Source organism: Meriones unguiculatus, chromosome 7 (assembly GCF_030254825.1).
Source record: "Meriones unguiculatus strain TT.TT164.6M chromosome 7, Bangor_MerUng_6.1, whole genome shotgun sequence".
NCBI lineage: Eukaryota > Metazoa > Chordata > Mammalia > Rodentia > Muridae > Meriones > Meriones unguiculatus.
In genome coordinates this window covers 82,951,890-82,970,390 of record NC_083355.1, presented here as the reverse complement: position 1 = coordinate 82,970,390, position 18,501 = coordinate 82,951,890, and the positions used below count along the sequence as shown (strand labels likewise).

The following is an 18,501-nucleotide window of genomic DNA, read 5'->3' as shown; positions in this document are numbered from 1 at the left end:
ATAATGATGATGCAGCAAATAGGCTGTATAAATAAATAATTACCAGATTCGTACTTTTTGTTTTGTTTTTGTTTTTATTTTTTTAAAAGACAGGATTTCTCTGTGTGGTCTTGGCTGTTCTAGACTTGCTTCGTAGACCAGGCTGGCCTCAAACTCAGAGATCCACCTGCCTCTGCCTCCCAAGTGCTGGGATTAAAGGCATGTGGCACCACACCTGGCTCAGATTCGTACTTTTATTAATTGTGTTAACACACGTAAGCTCTGGAAAGATACACAGGATTACATGCCAATACATGTAAGCTCTGAGGAGAGATACAGGACTCACAACTGGAGAACCGGCATTTCGGTCTCGTCAACCACAAGACCCTTTGGAAGACTGAGCCCCTTTCTAGCATTCTCGAAGATTATTTTAAATCAGATTATTGCACAGCTCACATATGGGAGTCTCTCTTCTACTCATCCTCAGCTCAGCCCTCTTTGGAAAGTAAAATAGCTCAGCAAACGTAGCAATTGACTTGGTTTCCAGTATAACTAGGTACTAATTAGTCCTAGGACTTTAGAGAAGGCTCTATGGTCTATGAAGTAAGATTAGATCATGTGCCACAGACTGGCTTTATCATGGCTTCGGTATATACAGGTTCCCTTCGCACGCAGGGCATGCTGAAGAGAGAGTAGAGAAAGGACCATGAGAGTCCAAAGTCTTAAGGGAAGATGAATACTGTCTCAGAAACATCCCACAAACAGGTCGTGTGCTTCCTGAAGGAGACAGGGAGGGAAGCGGCCCCAGCCACAGAGGTGGGCACTGTCAGGAGTGCCAGAACTCCACGTGACAGATGTTGGGCTGTGAGCACCAGTGTGATGCTCTGTATTTGCACCTGGGTCCAGGGGGACGTGCTTCCAAAACAAACACTTCAGAAGGTTGGTTACACAGAAGCATCTTCAGATGCAGAAGGGATTTTCCTCTTACCTCTCTGTGACAGAGCCTTTCGTATTCTCCCACAAGGACGCTGTGTCTTGACACTGTTGAATCACTACTTTCTCTCTGCCATCTTTGAATTGCGGGAGAGAGTTAGCCATTTTTTGTATGCGCGTCTTCTCCTCTTCAAGTCCATCCAGGTCCTTATCCAGCCTGAGTAATGACTTCTTCCTTGAGTGTGGAATCATGTTTTAAAAGTGTATTAGCCAATTGTTAACCAAGTTGATTCAACACAAACATGGGAAATGTCAGGAGGGTGCTTTCGTTTGTCCTCAGGAGATTAATGGCAAAATTAAGCACTCTTACTATGAAAGAATTCTTGTATAATAGGCACAGAAATGTACCCTCGCATCTCAGAGATCAGAGGGCTCCCTGCGTTACCAGAATGCTATTTAGCATTTTAATTAAACATAATAAATACACAAAACTATAAGCAAAAACATTTCCCCCTTTGGTGAACATACGTGTGTGTACATACACACGAGAGAAAACAGACAGAACGTGTGTGGGGATGTGAAGAACAGCATGTTATAGACAGATAAGTGGTTAAACAAAGCGAGGCCTCCCGGAAAGGGTGGGGACTACGGAGGAGGGACAGCGGGGTACCACACAGTACAAAAAGCTCTCCCAGGTGAAAAAGGAGCCATGTCACCAAGGCTTTATCCTGCAAGACAATCCTGGAGAAAAGAACTCCATTGTAAACTGCAAACAGCTCAGGCTCTTCCTCCTCGCCTCCAATTCGCCCTGGGACCCACTCTGACAACGCTTCCCCTCCTTATGCCTTCACCCAAACTGCAATTGAGACCCCCAGTCTAGGTCTTCGTCCTCATCCACTGGCCAGCAACATCACACGAGGGTGGTCACTTGGTAAAGCTCCCAAGTCGCTCCTGATCTCCCTGCCACCCCCAATCTTCAGCTGGTTCTTTCTTCCTTGTTGCCCTGATCTCACAAAGCACCCTTGGAGGTACGACCTGGACCTCTTCTCTTGTCATCTAAACTCAGTTCTCTGGCAAGTTCAGTCAACCCCATGACCTTCAACAGCAACTGAAGACCCAAATGTGCACCTCTAGCTCAGACCTTTCTCCTGACATCATTCATCTTTAAGTCATGCCGAGATGGCCATCGGTCAGACAGGTACTTCAAATCTATCATTTCTAAAAGGAAGCACACCAGATCCGTCATCCCGTAGCTGGGAAAGGTCAGTCTTTCTCATGTATTACTGCTAACTCCATTCTTCTAGCTGCTCAGGTCAAACCTTGGAAAAAACACAGCACCTAAACATTCTCTCCCTCACCGCTGGTTCATGCTAACACCATCCCTCCCTCACCTGGATAGTATCTTCCCAGCTCCCATTGTCTATTTTTGGTATATCAGCCATAGAGAACCAGTTGTGGCTTGAACCACATCACTTCCTGCTGCTTAGAACCTTCTAATGGCATCCAGGTCACTCAAAGAGAAAGCCAAGGTCACACCATAGCCCCATATGAGTTAAACCCAATCCCCTCAGCACTGTACTTTTTTGCCTCTTTCACCATCATACCTGGACTTTCAGCAGCTGATCCCTTGGCCTAGAAGGCTCTTTCTCCAAGTAGTGCTGAGGCTGCTCTTATATTTTATCCAATGCACATGGAATGTTCACAGTGCTTCTGTCTCTGATCGCTCACCCTTCAGTTATGACTCTCCTTTCCCTATTGAGCAATGTCACCTTGGGTTTAATCACCAGTGACACGATATAGCTAATCTGACCCAGGCGCTAAGCTCTAGAAAAGTCAAGAACTTTCTACTTGGTTAACTGCTGGATTCCCAATCCCCAAAACTGTGACTAGCACAGAATATATATCTGTTCTATTCATAGCTACCTGAATATGCAATTTTCATTTGTAAACACATGGCTCTTAATGAATACATTAATATCCATTACTTTTTGGTGAACACATAATTAAAATTTATTGAAGTAATAACCACACAAATGATTGGTTCAATACCTCATTACAAACTGGGGCAGTAAGGATGAAAGTCTCATCAGGCCTGGGGGGCAATTTTTGGAGGGAAGCGGCATATTTAACTATTCTTAAGGGGCTTGGGTCAGCTAAAAAACAAAAACAAAAACAACTCCAAAGAAACCACCAAGCCAAAGAAGCTAAAGTGGTAGAGAGTGGAAAAGGCATTGGAAGAAGAGGAAGGTTCTACACGAGTAACTCCTGCTAATACCTCAGGACTTGCGCGCTGGCAGACATATTCTGAACGCTGACATTAAAATGGCGTGCATACCGCCAACCCCAATCAATCCACGCAAATGCCTCTTTAAACTCAGTGCCCCTCTAATCCTGCTGGGAGGGGAGGGGACCAGCAAAGAACCAGGGAAGTCCAGGGACACACGATGACCTCTGGCCTTCTACTACTGTCCCTTTCATTTTGCCATGGCTGACACTGTCAACTTGACGGGATCAAGAATTATCTCCCAGCTGCGCAGGATGATCTAGAGTAGGGTGAATGAGGTGTGAAGGCCCACACCAACTGTGGGCAGCATCATTCCCTGGGCTGGGGTTCCTGTACCGATTCAAAAGGAGAAGGCGAGCTTTACAATAACATCCGTGGCTCCCTGCTTCCTGACCGAAGTTGGCACCTGCCTTGAGCGACCACAGCCAGGATTTCCTGCCATAACCTTCTTAATCCCCAAACTGTGAGCCAATAATGCTTTCCCTGTGGAGCCCCCTTTGCTGAGCAAGTGAGGCAAGCCTGAACTATGCGAGACCTGCTAGGTTTTCACCGAGCTTCAGGGAACGCCGCAATGCACACAGGGAAGAACAAAGGACCTGGAAAGTAACTTATGTCCTTCACCCCCGGCTCTCTCCACTGCCCCCATGTCCATGACACACTACGGAGGAAAGGATGGATAACTGTAGAGGAACCTTATCAATAAGAAGTAAGTTTGTGTGAAAGTCTGCCGAAAGGGATGCTGAACACTGAATGGCCAGGGTGATGAGGTAGAAACGGAAGACCGGGAAGTATTTGAGAAGACTGCCAAGTGTCACCGCGGATGACAGAAAACAGCCCCACTCTTTCTTACCGATGCTTCACAGCTGGAGCGGTGGGATCCTTAAGGCCAATTTTACCGATCTGATTCTGGATGTCTTGGATGTTTTTAAAGAGCTCGTGATTTTTGGAGCTGCAAGCTTCCAGGAACTTCCTGTCCTCAGTAAGACCCTCCTCTTTACTCCGGCCTCGCACGGCTGGCGACGTTCCTGACAAAGCACGGAGAAGTCCCTCACAGGTGGTGTTCTCCCGGCCCTCGGCATCTTTAAGGATGATGCCAAGCGTCCTCAGGCGTTCGTCCAAAGGCCCGGCCTCCTCTCTCATCTGGAGGAGGTCTTCCTCAATAGCTCTCCCCGCCAGAGCATGTTCTGGTGCATTGGAGGCAGGGGGGTCTGCGGGGAGCTCAGCAGCGAGCTTAGCTGCTCTCAGAGAAGCCAAAAAGCCTTCCAGGGCCTCCAGGGCAGCTTCCCTCATCTCTGCCTTCTGGTTCACGAGCTCCAGCTGGTGTCTGCATGTCAGCGCTATCTCCCCTACTGCACGCTGATCTAGCGTGTGTAGCGCCCTCGGTACGGAGTCACTTGGCTCTTTCAGATTGGCACATATTCTGATCTGCTTTGCTATAGAATCTCTCCTGTCCTAAACAAAACAAAAACAAAAGGCAGTGAGAACAGGAGGAGAAGCCCCGGGTTGAATCTCCTACCCCAGGCACATGCATGAGCACCTGTGTACGTGAACCTATGTTCTTGTGTGCACTCTCTCTGTCTCTCTGTCTGCCTGCCTATCTCTGTCTGTCTCTGTTTCTGTGTCTCTATCTGTCTGTCTCTCTCTGTCTGTCTCTCTTTCTTTCTCTCTCTCTCACACACACAGAGCAAAAATTACAACCGAGAGGACAAAGCGCTGACTAAGTTTGATCTAACCAAAATATTGCTGAGTTTAACCAAAGCTGAACATTTATTTCAGAATCAGGAAATATTTTAATAGCAAATGAGCTGACGGTAACTGTTTCTTTATCTAACACTGTCCTTGTGCTTGAGTTCCCCAAAGAAAGCAATTATTTAGATCTACTACTTCAAAGAAAACAATTATGGGCCCACAGTGAAGCGCCCTGTCTGACAATTTGGGATGAGTATTTAAAATGGGACATGGAATAAATAAATTGAAGAATATACCAACTTTAGCCTTTGAGTTAATTCCAATATCTAGAAATTCAGTTCCTGAAGACATTCCTAAGAAAAGCTTTGTTTTGAGTTGAAATAAAATATCTCTATACTTACTTCTTGGGACCTACCTCTGAACTTGAAGGAACAAAGGAAATGAGAAATGAATAACAAATCTAAATTATTAAAGTTATTTATATCATGTCTTATACTCTAAATCTACACTATGATTTAAAAAAAGTTTAAAAAAATCTTTGAACGTCTGAACATCTCTGAAGAACTGACGTTCTTGTAAATACGCTGTGAGAATTTATTCACCTGCAGGTTCTGATAGAGGCCATCGATGTCAACGGGACACAGGTCCAGGAGAGCCACTGTGCAGAAGGGCAGGTCAGAGGCACACAGGCGAGCACACTCCTTCTCCAGGGGTAACAAGATCTGCAGGGCCATCTCCAGTGACTCCATTCTGGGGAGAAAACAAACCCAACGTGATGGAAAGACAGCGAAAGGCTATCCTATGAAAACACGCCAACCGCGCCTTTCAGCCGAAAGAAGGAAATGGTCACCCAGTAAAACTACATATATAATGACATGTACAGACCATCACATTAAAAACCAAACCCACGGACCTAAAGTGCCAAAGAGGTTGGATGAGGATATAGCCCAGTGGTAAACTGCTTGTCCAGCAGGAAGCTCTGAATTTTACCATCAAAATTAAATAAAAATAAAATAAAGATGCATCACACACACACTCCATTCATACGCACCTTCAAAATTTCATATACTAAGAGAACCTAGGCTAACGATTGTCCTGTTGGCCTGGGACAACTCTACCTTATGTCTCCAGTTCTGACTGTTTGTTTGATTTTGTTTTGTTTTTTTTTTGAAGCGGGGTCTCAGCCCAGGCTGGCCTGGAACTTGCTATGCAGCCAGGATGACTTCAAACGTCTGACACTTTTGCCTCTCACACAGATCCTAGGATTACAGGCATGCAGCACTCCACCCACTGCACACGGTGCCTGGGACGAGGACCAACGTTCCGAGTGTCCACAAGTACTCTAGCACCTGAGCCACAGCCTCAGCCCCTCAGACGCCATGACTCACTGGTCCTCTCCTACTCTTCAGCATGTCTCAGCACCTAAGCATTCTGCAGAGTTTAACAGACACCACGCAGAATGGAAATGTTTTGTTAATCATTTACTGTTTGACGCTAAGCACTTTTCTTTGAAAAGTACAAAACTTTCTTCTTTGGAATAAAAGAATAAAAACAAAATTTCACTTGGATTTAAGGACGAATAAACCTAAAATATATTTTTTATTATAGCATTATATTTCCATATTACAAGTATAATTGCTTATCAGAAGAATGGAGATAAATGGGACCCAACAAATAGGCTCCACTGATAATAATTCAAAGCACCATAAGTGAAAAAAATAAGAATTTAATTAAAAAATAATAATAATTCCAAGCACCACTGTGTGTAACACACAGACTGAGTCTTGGCTGCTGAAACACTGGGGATACACAACCATGAATTTCTTTTCGTCGCTACTTCCTAACTGTGATTTCGCTGCTGAGCAGGGTCGTGGTTCCTAAGACCGTCAGAAACATGTGTTTTCTGGTGGTCGCAACCCACAAGTTGAGAACTGCTGCTCTATTTGGTCTCGGATGCCGGCAAGTGGACAGGTTTCTCTGCCATGCGCACCCACCCCCAACCTTCTGTACCACCAGAGCCTCAAGCGACAGGACCAAGTGACCAGGGTCCACAGCCTCTGGAGGCTGAGCCGAGACAAATTCCCTTAGTCACTCAATTTATGTGACAGAGACAGGACAAGCTCCTCACTGGGTTGGCACATAAAATATTGCAGTGTAGTGATCAAACATTACAGGGTAGTTAGTGACAGCCTTGCTTAAGATGACACTCAGCAACGTGTCAGGTCCGAGGCGCACCTGGCGTTAAGAAGCACTTGAAGTTCGTGTTCTTTCCCCTTTAAGAAGTCTCGCGCCTGGGCTAGCGTCGCCTTCTCCGAGTCGCTCACCAGGCTTTCTAGGTTCAGGGAAGCGACCTCAAACTCATCCCAGCAGGCATCCGTGTCAGCCTGTAAGACCTAAGGGAAATGAACGAGTCAGCGTGCCAAGTCACGGGTGCTAGGACCCGAGCCAGATCCTCTAGGAGAGCAATCTGTGCTCCCCCTGGGCGCCTACCTCCGTTCTTGACGGCCCCACTACGAAGGCTCGACAACATACTCAAAGCATGCAACAGGAAGACCGCACGGCAATGCTTGGGTAACCCTCAGGGTAATTTAGAGGTACAAGGTATACGGGCTGGTGTGCCTATCTATAGAGTCGAATGCGACAACTTCTCCAAAGTCTTTTCCACAGCCCTGACCCTCCCTTGCCAACAGCACACAGCTGGCATACACTACTGCAACTCCAATGCCATGACCACTTGATCAAGACAACGAACTACTGAAAACAGGCATTTAGTCACTAGTTGTTCACTTTAGTCATTGAATAGGAGCTCACTGTGGTGCCTAAGCTGAACCTGAAATCCCCCTGCCTCAGCCATCTGGAATTCAGGTACCCACTATCTTGCCCAGTTATGAACTGCTGCTTAAGAACACATCGTTTTTTGTTTGTTTGTTTTGGTTTGGTTTGGTTTGGTTAAGCCTGCCCGAAACCCTACGAGCCGTAATAGTCCTCATAACAGAAGAGACCACAGGCGACACATGAAGACCCTGAACCAAAGTCTTTCCTGGCTTTGGTTCTTGAAAGCAAACCTCGGCAAGAACGGCACTCTAACGGACCCCTCACACGTGTGACCACCGAAGAACTGCGACGGCTATATTCGTGGCAGTGTAATTTGCTACGATGAGGAATAATGCTTTCAGAAATTACCTGCAGTTCCTTCCGTTTGCCCCGCAGGCACGAACTGCTCCGTTCACTCTCACTGGGAAAGTCGGAGGTAGCCCTGGTTTTGCTGTCTTGCAGGCGCCGTTCAAGAATCTCCCTTTGTTTATCATACCTGGGAGAAAGTCAAGTGCAATGAGGCTTTGTATGAGGAAGGGCAAAGAGTGAGATACGGATATATGCATTTATAGGAAATGTCACAGTGAAACCCGTTTCTCGTTTGCTAAACAACAACAACAAAATTAAATAAACTTAAAACATTACTTAATAAGAAACTCAGATAGAAATAGTTTTAAATTATTATCAATTGTGCACGCAGAAATACCCAAGGAATTTCTGCTTAAATTACAGCCACATGCCAAAATTACAGCTAAAGAATAATTCATAAGAATTATGTATTATTATGTATAAAGAATAATTATAAGTCTTAAAAGTACATAACACATATATAAGCAGGTAGAGCAGACCAATGGCTACAGGCACCTGTGCCAAGCCTGATGACCTGACTTTGATCCCCAGGACCCATATGGGGGAAGGACTCCGGTCAGTTGTTCTCTATTTCCATATACATGCACTCACCAACACACCCACATCACAAATAATTTTTTTTAAAGGTGGGGGAATCAAGATGGCTTAGTGGTTAAAGGTGCCAGCCACCAGGCCTGACGGCTTGAATTTAATTCCTAGAACCCATAGTAGAAGACCCACAGGCACACACACACACACACACACACACACACACACACGCTTGCATGCCATACATAAATGTGTGTTATATATACACACATATTACGTATCTATATCATATGTATGATCTGTCACATACATGATATGATTTTCAGTGGCCCTTTACTGTTTAAAAAGAACTTACCTCTCCTGTAGGTCATTTAGAGAAGCACTGCCATCCTTTCCTTCCTTCTCCACAATGCTTTCTTCTTGCTGAGGCTTTAACTCTGATACCTGGCGTAAATTCTTAATGGGTCCCATTGCCTAAGCAAATATGCAAAATGGTAAAGACAAGACCTTCAACACGTTTACAGGTCTGTACAACTTAAGTGCTTTTTGCTCGGGGAGGTAAAACTGGTTCTTTATATCCCAAATCAGAAGAGACTATGAGTCTTTGAGAGGTCCTTCACTCAGAGCAAAACCGTCTCACACAGAGGACAATCGATACGCTGACTGTGGCTTCCAACTGATTAAGGAATTCTGCCAGGCCACCCAGTGTGTATTCTGCAACAGACGTCATGGGCTCAGGCAAAAGCAAAAGCCCCAAAAACAAGCATTCCTCATTCCTTCCCAATACCTGCTGCTATATAAATACCAACTTCTCTACCTTCAGCCATCTAGCAAACTCGATTCCCAAGGGAAACAAAGTGCATTCTACCGAGAAGGCAAAGGAACCGTTCATCTCAACCTAGGGGGTCGTCTGTGAAGCCCAAGATCAGCCTCCTCCACCTCAACGGCAGCGGACACAATCTATCTTCGGAATTTGCCCAGACCCACTGCTGGGACTCTCAGTAGGTGGCTAGGCACACTACATCTTTGGCTGGCATCACCCTAACTCTCTGAGGAGTGGGGCCTTCCCTGCATTTGGTGAAGTGGGAAATCTTAACTGATGAAGACAATCAGATAACTAATCCGACGCGCACGAGAACGGGATGGTTGGACGCTTAAACCTTCTATCTTGCTGTGAACTGTATCACCCTCATTTAAACACCTTTTCGGTTGACAGCTGGTTATCTGGTGTCTCACGCGGTGCCTCGTCGTGAGCATCCCTTCTGCCGTTCTCAGTTGTAGCCAAGGCACCCCTAGGAAGGAATGGTGACTGCGTATTAGAGTGGGGGGACCAGGGACCCTAACAGAGCACGGTCATACTTGATGTCCTCTGATTGTGCAAAGGGCTGCTTCCTGCTTTGCTCTGAAGCATGTCAAAGCACTAACCTCTCCTTCGGTGGCCCTGCCCGGGAGGACTGCAGGCTCACGTGGATCTCAGCAGCGCATTTCAGAAGTCTCTCTATCTTCTGTTCGTAATCTCTGAGTGTTCTCCTCAGCTCTTGTCGGTCCTCGGGTGAGGTCAGCTCTTCACACAGCGCCCTCAAGACCCCCACATGCTGTTCTAGCTGGCTCGCGATACTTTCCGGAGAAAAGAAAGCCTGTGGGAGAAAAGAAGGCATGGCTGTGGACTCCAGCCGGGGGATCGGGAGCAGAAACGCCAGGGGCTGGGGGGTGACTCTGACAGCATGCTCTGGTGTGGGCCGTCTGCTATGAGTTGAGCATGGTCACTGGGATGAGGGAAAAGCAATGAGGAAGGAAGTCAGCCCTGAAAGAGTCCCAGTTCAGTAACTGACATGCAGGTGATGGTCTGTAACATCATGAGAACACCACCATCTGCCTGCTTCGCACAGGGGGCCATCCGAGCTGGATGTGCAAGGGACGAGGCGTTCTCTAAGGGTGACTGGAGGGCAGCCTGAGATTCTCTTCCTGTGGACATAGTCAAACATCCTGACGAAGGCAACTTAAGGAGGCAGGGTTTAGGCTATCACACGGTTTCCAAGGACAGTCCATCACAGCGGGGAGAGTCAGGAAGCAGGAGCTGGAGCTGCTCCCATCACTCCCATCACTCCCACAACCAGGAAACCAAAGGATGAATGCAAGCGGGTGCTCAGCTCACCTCCTCCACTTAACACAGCCTAGGATGCCCTGCCTAAAGAATAGTCCTATACATCAGTCAAGCGAGATGACCCCCCCCCCCATCCATCTCCCAGGTCACTCAGCTTCTGTCAAGGTGACAGTTAACACAACCAGTGACGGAACACATGACAGGTAGCTAACGTTCTGACGCCACAGGTCCCCTGCTGCTCTTGGAGTGCCCCGCCCAGGGGCGAGACACTGAAGAAAAGTCCTGGATCCTTCTAAAGAGCGTAGGGCTGTCCTTGAGAGGGGAGAGGGTTACCACCTGTAGCCAGGAAAATGAGACCTGTGCTTGAAAAGGCTATTTCTGGGGCCTGGGGATATGGCTGAGTCGGTAGAGTAGCCATTTTAAGTGACTGATGCCCTGGTCTTCAAACCCCAACACTGTCCCCTACTCCCCATCACCCCCCAAAAAAAGCAGATTGTTGTGGTTAAGACTATTCATCACAAGTGTAGTTCAGCCTCTCGGTCACTGACTACAGCTGAGGGAGGAGGCAGGGAGACAGCCAAAGCCGTTCATAACCACGAGGCTGAGGAGAGGAGGGAGCCAAGTTTGAGAGGTGAGGATACTGGTTCGATCCCAGACACAGGAATCTACAGTCCCTGAACAACACTTGTGATGGCCACCAGCCGGGCAGGAACGGACCGTAGAGATCAAGGTGAAGGCTGCTGGACAGGAACACGCTGGTACAACCATAAACAGGGTATTGCATACTAAAGATGCGTGAAAGCAGTGAAAAATGTAGACTACCCCTTCCAAAAACTAAGACATATAGGGGAAAAAATGGAAAAATTGGTGGAGAGTAAAACTATAGCTTTCCCTTCAGCCAATATGTGTGTACATATATATGATATATGTATATCATTTATAAGTATTTATATGTCTGTGCAAGGAAGGGTGACGCTGTGAGAGCCACAGAAGCTGACAGTTAAACAGAAAGGAAAAGAGGACTCAGCGCTATCAACTACACAAACCCAGTCGAACAGGCTGGAGACCAAAAGGAGATCACCAGATTGGCCCCACGTTCCTGCCTGACTCAACTGGCTCATGTCCGCAAAAGCTCTACCTGTGAGCACCCTGCATCCCGGTAAAAACACCTGAACCACAGCAGAGTTGACAGTTCAGAGCAGTCTCAGGAGGAGGCGTCACCCCGCCATCACAAGCGAAACGTGAGACAAGGACTCACGGCCGAGAATTCCCACTTCTGTTCAGTGATCTAACTGATCCCAGGATCCAGCTAGAGCCCAGACCGAGTAACTGACAGGTCCAGGGGGATGAGAGGGCTGAAATGATTTCCACGGTACAACCAGTCCTCGGGCATGAACGAACACAGTGGTTAGCCACCCAACACAGAGGCAAACGGCAGAGGGCGAGGGTGGCTTTACCTCGTGTTCCTTGGTGAGGCCCCTGGTCCTCCCTCTACGGAGAAGCTTCTTTTCTTTATTGATTTGCTTCTCGAGTTTTGCAATATTGTCTCTGAGCTTGCCTTCTTCAATGTCTATTTTCAGTTGTTGGATATACAAAGAAATCCCATGATGGAGAGGCTGCAGGCAACAAAGGGGTGTATTAATCACACGAAGACGAGACACCGAACTCTTTCTAGCTACGACAGAAGGACCAAAGGAACAAAAGGAAGGCAGCAAGCTTGCCCAGCCTGGTCATTCCCCCTCTTTATCTTTGGGACGGATGTTTACAAACTTCCCAGACCCACATACTCAGCTCTTTTTTTTTTTCTTTCTATCAACAAAAATTTTACTTTAAATTGTGAAAAATGCTGTTGAGAAAAATCAAAGAAAAGCTACAGTCTGGGAGGAACTTACATTAGAAAAGGTATCTGAAGCCAGACATGGTGGCACACGCCTGTGATCTGAGCACTCTGGGGGCAGAGGCAGGTGGATCACAGTGAGTTCCAGGCCAGCCTGGTCTACAAAGTGAGTACAGGGCAGTCCAGGCTACACACACACACACACACACACACACACACACACACACACTCAAAAACAAAAAAACAAACAAACAAAAAAAAAAAAAACAAGACATCTGAGCCTAAGGAGACATTACAAATGTATAAAATATGTGTCCTGGATGGGGTCCTGGAGGAGACAAAAAGCATTACAGGGGCTAGCACAGATCTGAGGAGGCACAAGCTTTAGTTACTATAGCACCTCCACATGCTGAGACTGTGTAAGAACGCTCTGACCTATCTCTGCAGTGATTCTTTGACATAAAAGCTGCTCTAAAGTAAAAGCCCATTAAAAAAAAATGCTTAAATGGTGGGAATACACCCTAAATCCCAGCTCTTGGGAGGCAAAGGCAGGTGGATCTCTGTGAGCTCAATGCCAGCCTGGTCTACACAGTGAATTCCAGCCCAGCCAAGGACACAGATGAGACCCTGTCTAAAGAACAAAACAAAAATAAGTTATTCCAAAAAAACCATTGATAGATTTTTAATTCAGATACATAGATAGCCTTTGAGGCAGAACTCCTCCCCACTGGGGATACTAAAACCTGAGGACACGCAAGTCCCTTATGGAAAGTGGCCTGGCAATCTGCATATTACCTACACACTCCAATATACCGCAAGTCTTCTCTAGATTTTATATAATGCTTAATACAATGTAAATGCTATGCAAACACCTGCTATGCTGTCTTGTTTAGTGAATCATGGATGGGGAAAAGAGGCTGTACACCCTCAGAGTAGACAAGTCTTTTTTTCAAATATTTTTAAACTCCACGGTTGACTGCATAGACACAGAACCCAAAGATATGGAGAGCTGACTCTACTGATTAGACACATGCATGTATTCATAATATAATTATCACTTATTGAGCATATCCAAATCTTTGTAACAATCCTGCCAATTAAACTGTGTTATCCCCACCTTACCAGTGAGGATCCTAAAAGTTTACAGCCTGCCTGGGGTCACAGCTTTACGTCCACCAAACCCTCCCTCTGTCTGACGGCATGGACACCCATGTCCCTGCATTATCTCAGTCAGGAGCCAACCAGGGAATTGGAAAGATGCTCAACTCTTATTCTGGGGATATTAAATGGCTCTAAGGCATGAGAGTCCAGCCCAGTCAAACTAAGAAGGGAAGGGCAATCTAGAGAAAAGCAACTGGGAGAAAGCTGCTCCCAGCCCTGGGCAGGAGGCTTCTGTGGAGCCCAGGGAAGAGGGAGTCATGAGTTTCCAGTGCTGGAAAAGAGAAGCTGCTGCTGAAGACCTTGTGGAGAGGCAGAGAAAGCGGCAATGTATGCTCTCCTCTTCTTCCCCTAGTTGCCCTCAGATCCATAATGCATTATTGCTGCCCGAGGCAGACACCAGTTGAGGCCAAGCCTGGGACCAGCCCCTCTACTCTAAGTCATGGACCAGCGCTAATGATGAACAGGCCCAGCAGAGCCTCAAGCCCAAGGCCCACGCGGCTCTCACCTCCCACTTGGCACACGCATCCCGCCTCCGTTCTTCCAGGAGCAGCTTCGCATCACCTGGGACATTACGCCTCAGTTCTCCAATAGCCTGCAGAAACTTGGCCAGACTATTGGTGTTAAAAATTTCCAAAGCTTCCTGGAAAAAAAGAATCATGAAAATCTGATTATACTGCCAGATCCTGGGGGTTGGGGATTTAGCTCAGTGGTAGAGCGCTTGCCCAGTAAGCCTAAGGCCCTGGGTTCGGTCCTCAGCTCTGGAAAACAAACAAGCAAACAAACAAACAAGGTAACTGCCAGATCCTTTGAGATGATCTGGTATGTCTTCAGCAGGGAGAACCAGAAGGGGAAGGTAATGGTGATGATGTGGATATTTACAAGAGGCATTTTGTGATAAGTTGAAGCTGATAACCTATTTTTTTGTATCTTGAGTTTTTTTCAGAGTATACAAAATACATTTTATGGAAAGGTCTTTACCTACTTGATATCCAACATGAAAAGCTAGCATAGAGTAAGGCAAACATTTACTGTTGGATTTATGTGGCAGCTATTTAATTCTGTGCGTGAGCAATGCTGTGTTGCCAGGAGGCACCATTGCCTCATCATCAACTTAAAGTCTTGCCCAAGGCTAGCCCACGGACAATCCCATCTCTGGGAAAGAGCTGCAGTAAACAGCTGGGAGAGACTTGCTGGACCTGTGTCTCTGCTCCTCCCCTGGCGTGCTCCCCTGACAGCAGGAACCTGGTTTAGGAAACCAGTGAATGGGAGAAAGAAAAATAGGTTGGGAAGTTCTTGAGAAGAGCTGAAAATCCACAGAAGAAAAAATTCTGGAGAGGGCAACGAAACAGGGCAGAGATTCATTCACTCGCACAATATACATTTATTGAGCACCAACTGTAGGCACAACACAATGCAGAATCAACCCCAGGGCCCCGCCCAGGGGGCTTCTTGTTAAGTGAAAAACACTAATGTTTGTATAAGTGCCCGCTGCATTCACATCGACGGAATACAGGGTGTCAGGAGAGTACCCAATGGGGCACGGTCTTGCTTCTGTGGTGAAAATGGATCCTCACTACATGCCCCAGTCCAAAACTGAGAATCCCCAGCCTCAAATTCCAAAAGGAAGGTGGCCAGGAGAGGAAAATGGGACAAAAGCTGATGTTTTTCCTTTACCAAGGAACCTCAACTTTTTTTTCCTCGTTTCTTCGTTAATTTTCTTTATGCATAGGTTTGTCTGTCTGCTTGTCTGTATGTGTCCGTGTGCATGCGGGCGCCTGTGGAAGCCACAGGAGGGTGTTGGATACCCCAAAACAGGAATTACAAGGAGTTATAAGCTGCCAGTGTGGCTCCTGGCAACCAAACCCAGGTCCACCACAAAAACCGGTACTCCTGACCACGGAGCCATCTCTCCGGCCAATTTCTTTTCTCCTTTACAAGGCCACATCAGACTCTTCTGTAATCTGCCTTAGCAATGAACTGACCACTTACGCCCTTGCTTCTCTGAAGTAGAAGCTCATGCAGCTAAGGCTGGCCTCCAACTGCTGGGTGGCGAAAGGTGACTGACAACTCCTGCCTCTTCAGCTTCGGCCTCCTTGGTTCTAAGACTCCAGGAGGAGCCACTCGCAAGTTGTCCAGGCTCTCTCTCTCCCTCACTCTCTCTTACACACACACATATACACACACAGACACAGAGACACATGCGGGGGACTAATTGAGAAGAGAAAAGATCAATGGGACTGAGAAGGGCCTGAGAAAAATATTTGCATCATGAAAATACTACAACGAAACCTACTATTACGCATAATAGATATACGTACAAATACACACCTAGAAATAAATGAATGAATGAAAGAATAAATAAATAAATAGAACCCCACAACAACCAAAACCCTGCAAATTCTACATAAAACAATACTATTGGGTCTTTGGGTCATAGATAAGTGTATGTCTATGAAACATCTCAAAAGAATTTAGTAATAGTATTCTTTTACATTCACAGATTTTTAAACTAACAAAACGTCTCTGTGTGCTGTTTTGTTTTTTTTTTTTTTTTTTCATTTAGGGCCTCAGCAAATCTGGTACTTGGGCTGTACTGAATTAATAAGCTCATTCTGCAAGTAAAAAATGAAAAGAAAGAAAGAAAGAAAGAAAGAAAGAAAGAAAGAAAGAAAGAAAGAAAGAAAGAAAGAAAGAAAGAAAGAAAGAGGGAGGGAGGGAGGGAGGGAGGGAGGGAGGGAGGGAGGGAGGGAGGGAGGGAGGAAGGAAGGAAGGAAGGAAGAAGCCAGAGAAACTAACTTCTTCTCAATCTTGGACTCAGCCGTGCTGTGCACACTGCTCGTAGCCTGAATACTTATTTTTAATACTATCAGGGGAACAAGCTCTAACACTGGGAAACCTCTGCAAGCTACAGTAACTCTGTAATTCGGTGAAGGAAACATCTCCACGCCAAGCACCATGTGTAACTGCTCCTCATGCGAACAGACTTCCCACCTTGTACTTTGAAACAAGTCCACCAGGGCGCTCTCTCTGCTCAAGTAACTGCTCAGCTCGAGCGATGTAGGACTCAAGCTCCTTTTCTGCCTCCTCCACCTTTAGCCTCAAGTCTAGCTCCTGTGATTCATCAGTCAAGTTCTTCAACACAGTGGACAACTCTACCATGGTGATCTGCAAAGGAAAAAAAAAAAAAAAAAAACCTTCTCAATTTAACAGCTGGGCTGACTTCTGACCAAATTCCAAAGTTTCTAATATTTTTTATATTTTATAATCAGGCATAGAAACGTGCAATTGAATATGCTTTAAATTATAAAGAAATAAAACATAATGTAAAATTAGTATTTCACAAAATATTTCCAAGATTCAGGCCAGACCTTTCTGTTGGCCCACCCATCAACACTTGGTTCTCGGCAATAAATTCATTAAATAAGACATTAACTGGACACCTGGACTCCTTCCTCAGCTTCCTGGATTTTTGCCTGAAGGCCAGCTCTGAGGACGTTTTGGAAGGACTCCAAGTTCGAAGCACTTTGAACATCCATCTGTAAACCATCTTTGGTTCTGGCCAGGAGTTCTTCATACATAGAGCCTTTAGCAACAAGATGCTACAAAACAAGTCAGAGATTGCAGTAAATATTCAGATTCTAAGTCACACACTAACATGTATCAGGAAACTGGAGAATGGAAATTGTTTATCAGGAATGAGGCAAACTTGTACTCTAAAAAAATACTCTTCTTAAAAACACATTTTCTAAAGATTTATTATTTATACAGTATTATATCTGCATCTATACCTGAGTGCCTGCCAGAAGAGAGCACCAGATCCCATTATAGATGGCTGTGAGCCACCATGTGGTTGCTGGGAATTGAACTCAGGACCTTTGGAAGAACAGCCAGTGCTCTTAACCTCTGAGCCATCTCTCCAGCACTTGAGAACACCTTTTTAGGCTGGGATGTGGTTCAGTTAGAATAGTGCTTGCTTCCTATGCAGGAAGCTGAGTCCCATCCACAAAGAACAAGATGTAAAATCAGGTGCGATGGAGCACAGATGTAATCCCAGCCATGGGCAGATAAAGGCGGAATCAGAAGTTCAAGGTCATCCTTGGCCCACAGCAAGTTCGAGGCCAACCTGGAATATAAATGACCTTACCTCAAAATATAAATGAATAAGGGTTGGAGAATTGGCACTGATGTAAAGAGCACTTACTGCTCTTGAAGAAGACCTGAGTTTGGTTCCCTATATCCACATCAGATGGCTAATAACTGCCTGCAACTCCAGCCTCAGAGGACAATACCCTCTTTTCTGTCATCACAGGTATGTGCTCAACCCCCCCAGATACACACACAGACACACACACACAAATCTTGCTAGGTGTAGTGGTACATGACTATAACCCCAGCATTTGGGAGACAAAGGCAGGAAGATCTCTGTGAATTTGAGACCAGCATGGTTTACATAGTAAGTTCCAGGACAGCCAAAAAAAAAAAAAAAAAAAGAATAAGTCTTTAAAAAATAAATCTTAAAATTTTTAAATAAGAAAAACATTTGAAATATATTAACACAATCAGATTCTGACAAGATCTTTCATGGAATACTCTTTATAAGCATTCCAATAAAATAAAAAAGAGTTAAATGCAATGCCAATAAAAAGGAACTAAAGGAGAATAGCAACTTTTAAAAATTAAATTATTCTTAGTCAAACTTGAAGGGAATTCAATAAATGTTACAAGAGAAAATGACTACTGAAATAATCTTTTAAGAACTGTTTTAAAACACACAAAAGTAAATTCCAGATGGATCAAAAGGTG

General features: G+C 45.6%; 1 protein-coding gene across 3 annotated transcripts in view; it reads right to left on the bottom strand.

Annotated features, from left to right (window-relative positions):
* The window catches only part of Syne2 (spectrin repeat containing nuclear envelope protein 2), a 302,588-nt gene that overhangs the window by 181,348 nt on the left and 102,739 nt on the right, over window positions 1-18,501 (bottom strand). For all 3 annotated transcript variants that reach the window (XM_060387664.1, XM_060387667.1, XM_060387666.1), the window contains exons 20-31: window positions 17,139-17,297; window positions 16,690-16,863; window positions 14,204-14,338; window positions 12,158-12,316; window positions 10,022-10,233; window positions 9,798-9,888; window positions 8,952-9,070; window positions 8,069-8,195; window positions 7,121-7,278; window positions 5,488-5,635; window positions 4,047-4,648; window positions 968-1,147 (exon numbers count right to left, since the gene is read on the bottom strand). In XM_060387664.1, coding sequence (XP_060243647.1) covers window positions 968-1,147; window positions 4,047-4,648; window positions 5,488-5,635; window positions 7,121-7,278; window positions 8,069-8,195; window positions 8,952-9,070; window positions 9,798-9,888; window positions 10,022-10,233; window positions 12,158-12,316; window positions 14,204-14,338; window positions 16,690-16,863; window positions 17,139-17,297 — 2,264 coding nt within the window. The remainder of the gene's footprint in view (window positions 1-967; window positions 1,148-4,046; window positions 4,649-5,487; window positions 5,636-7,120; window positions 7,279-8,068; window positions 8,196-8,951; window positions 9,071-9,797; window positions 9,889-10,021; window positions 10,234-12,157; window positions 12,317-14,203; window positions 14,339-16,689; window positions 16,864-17,138; window positions 17,298-18,501) is intronic.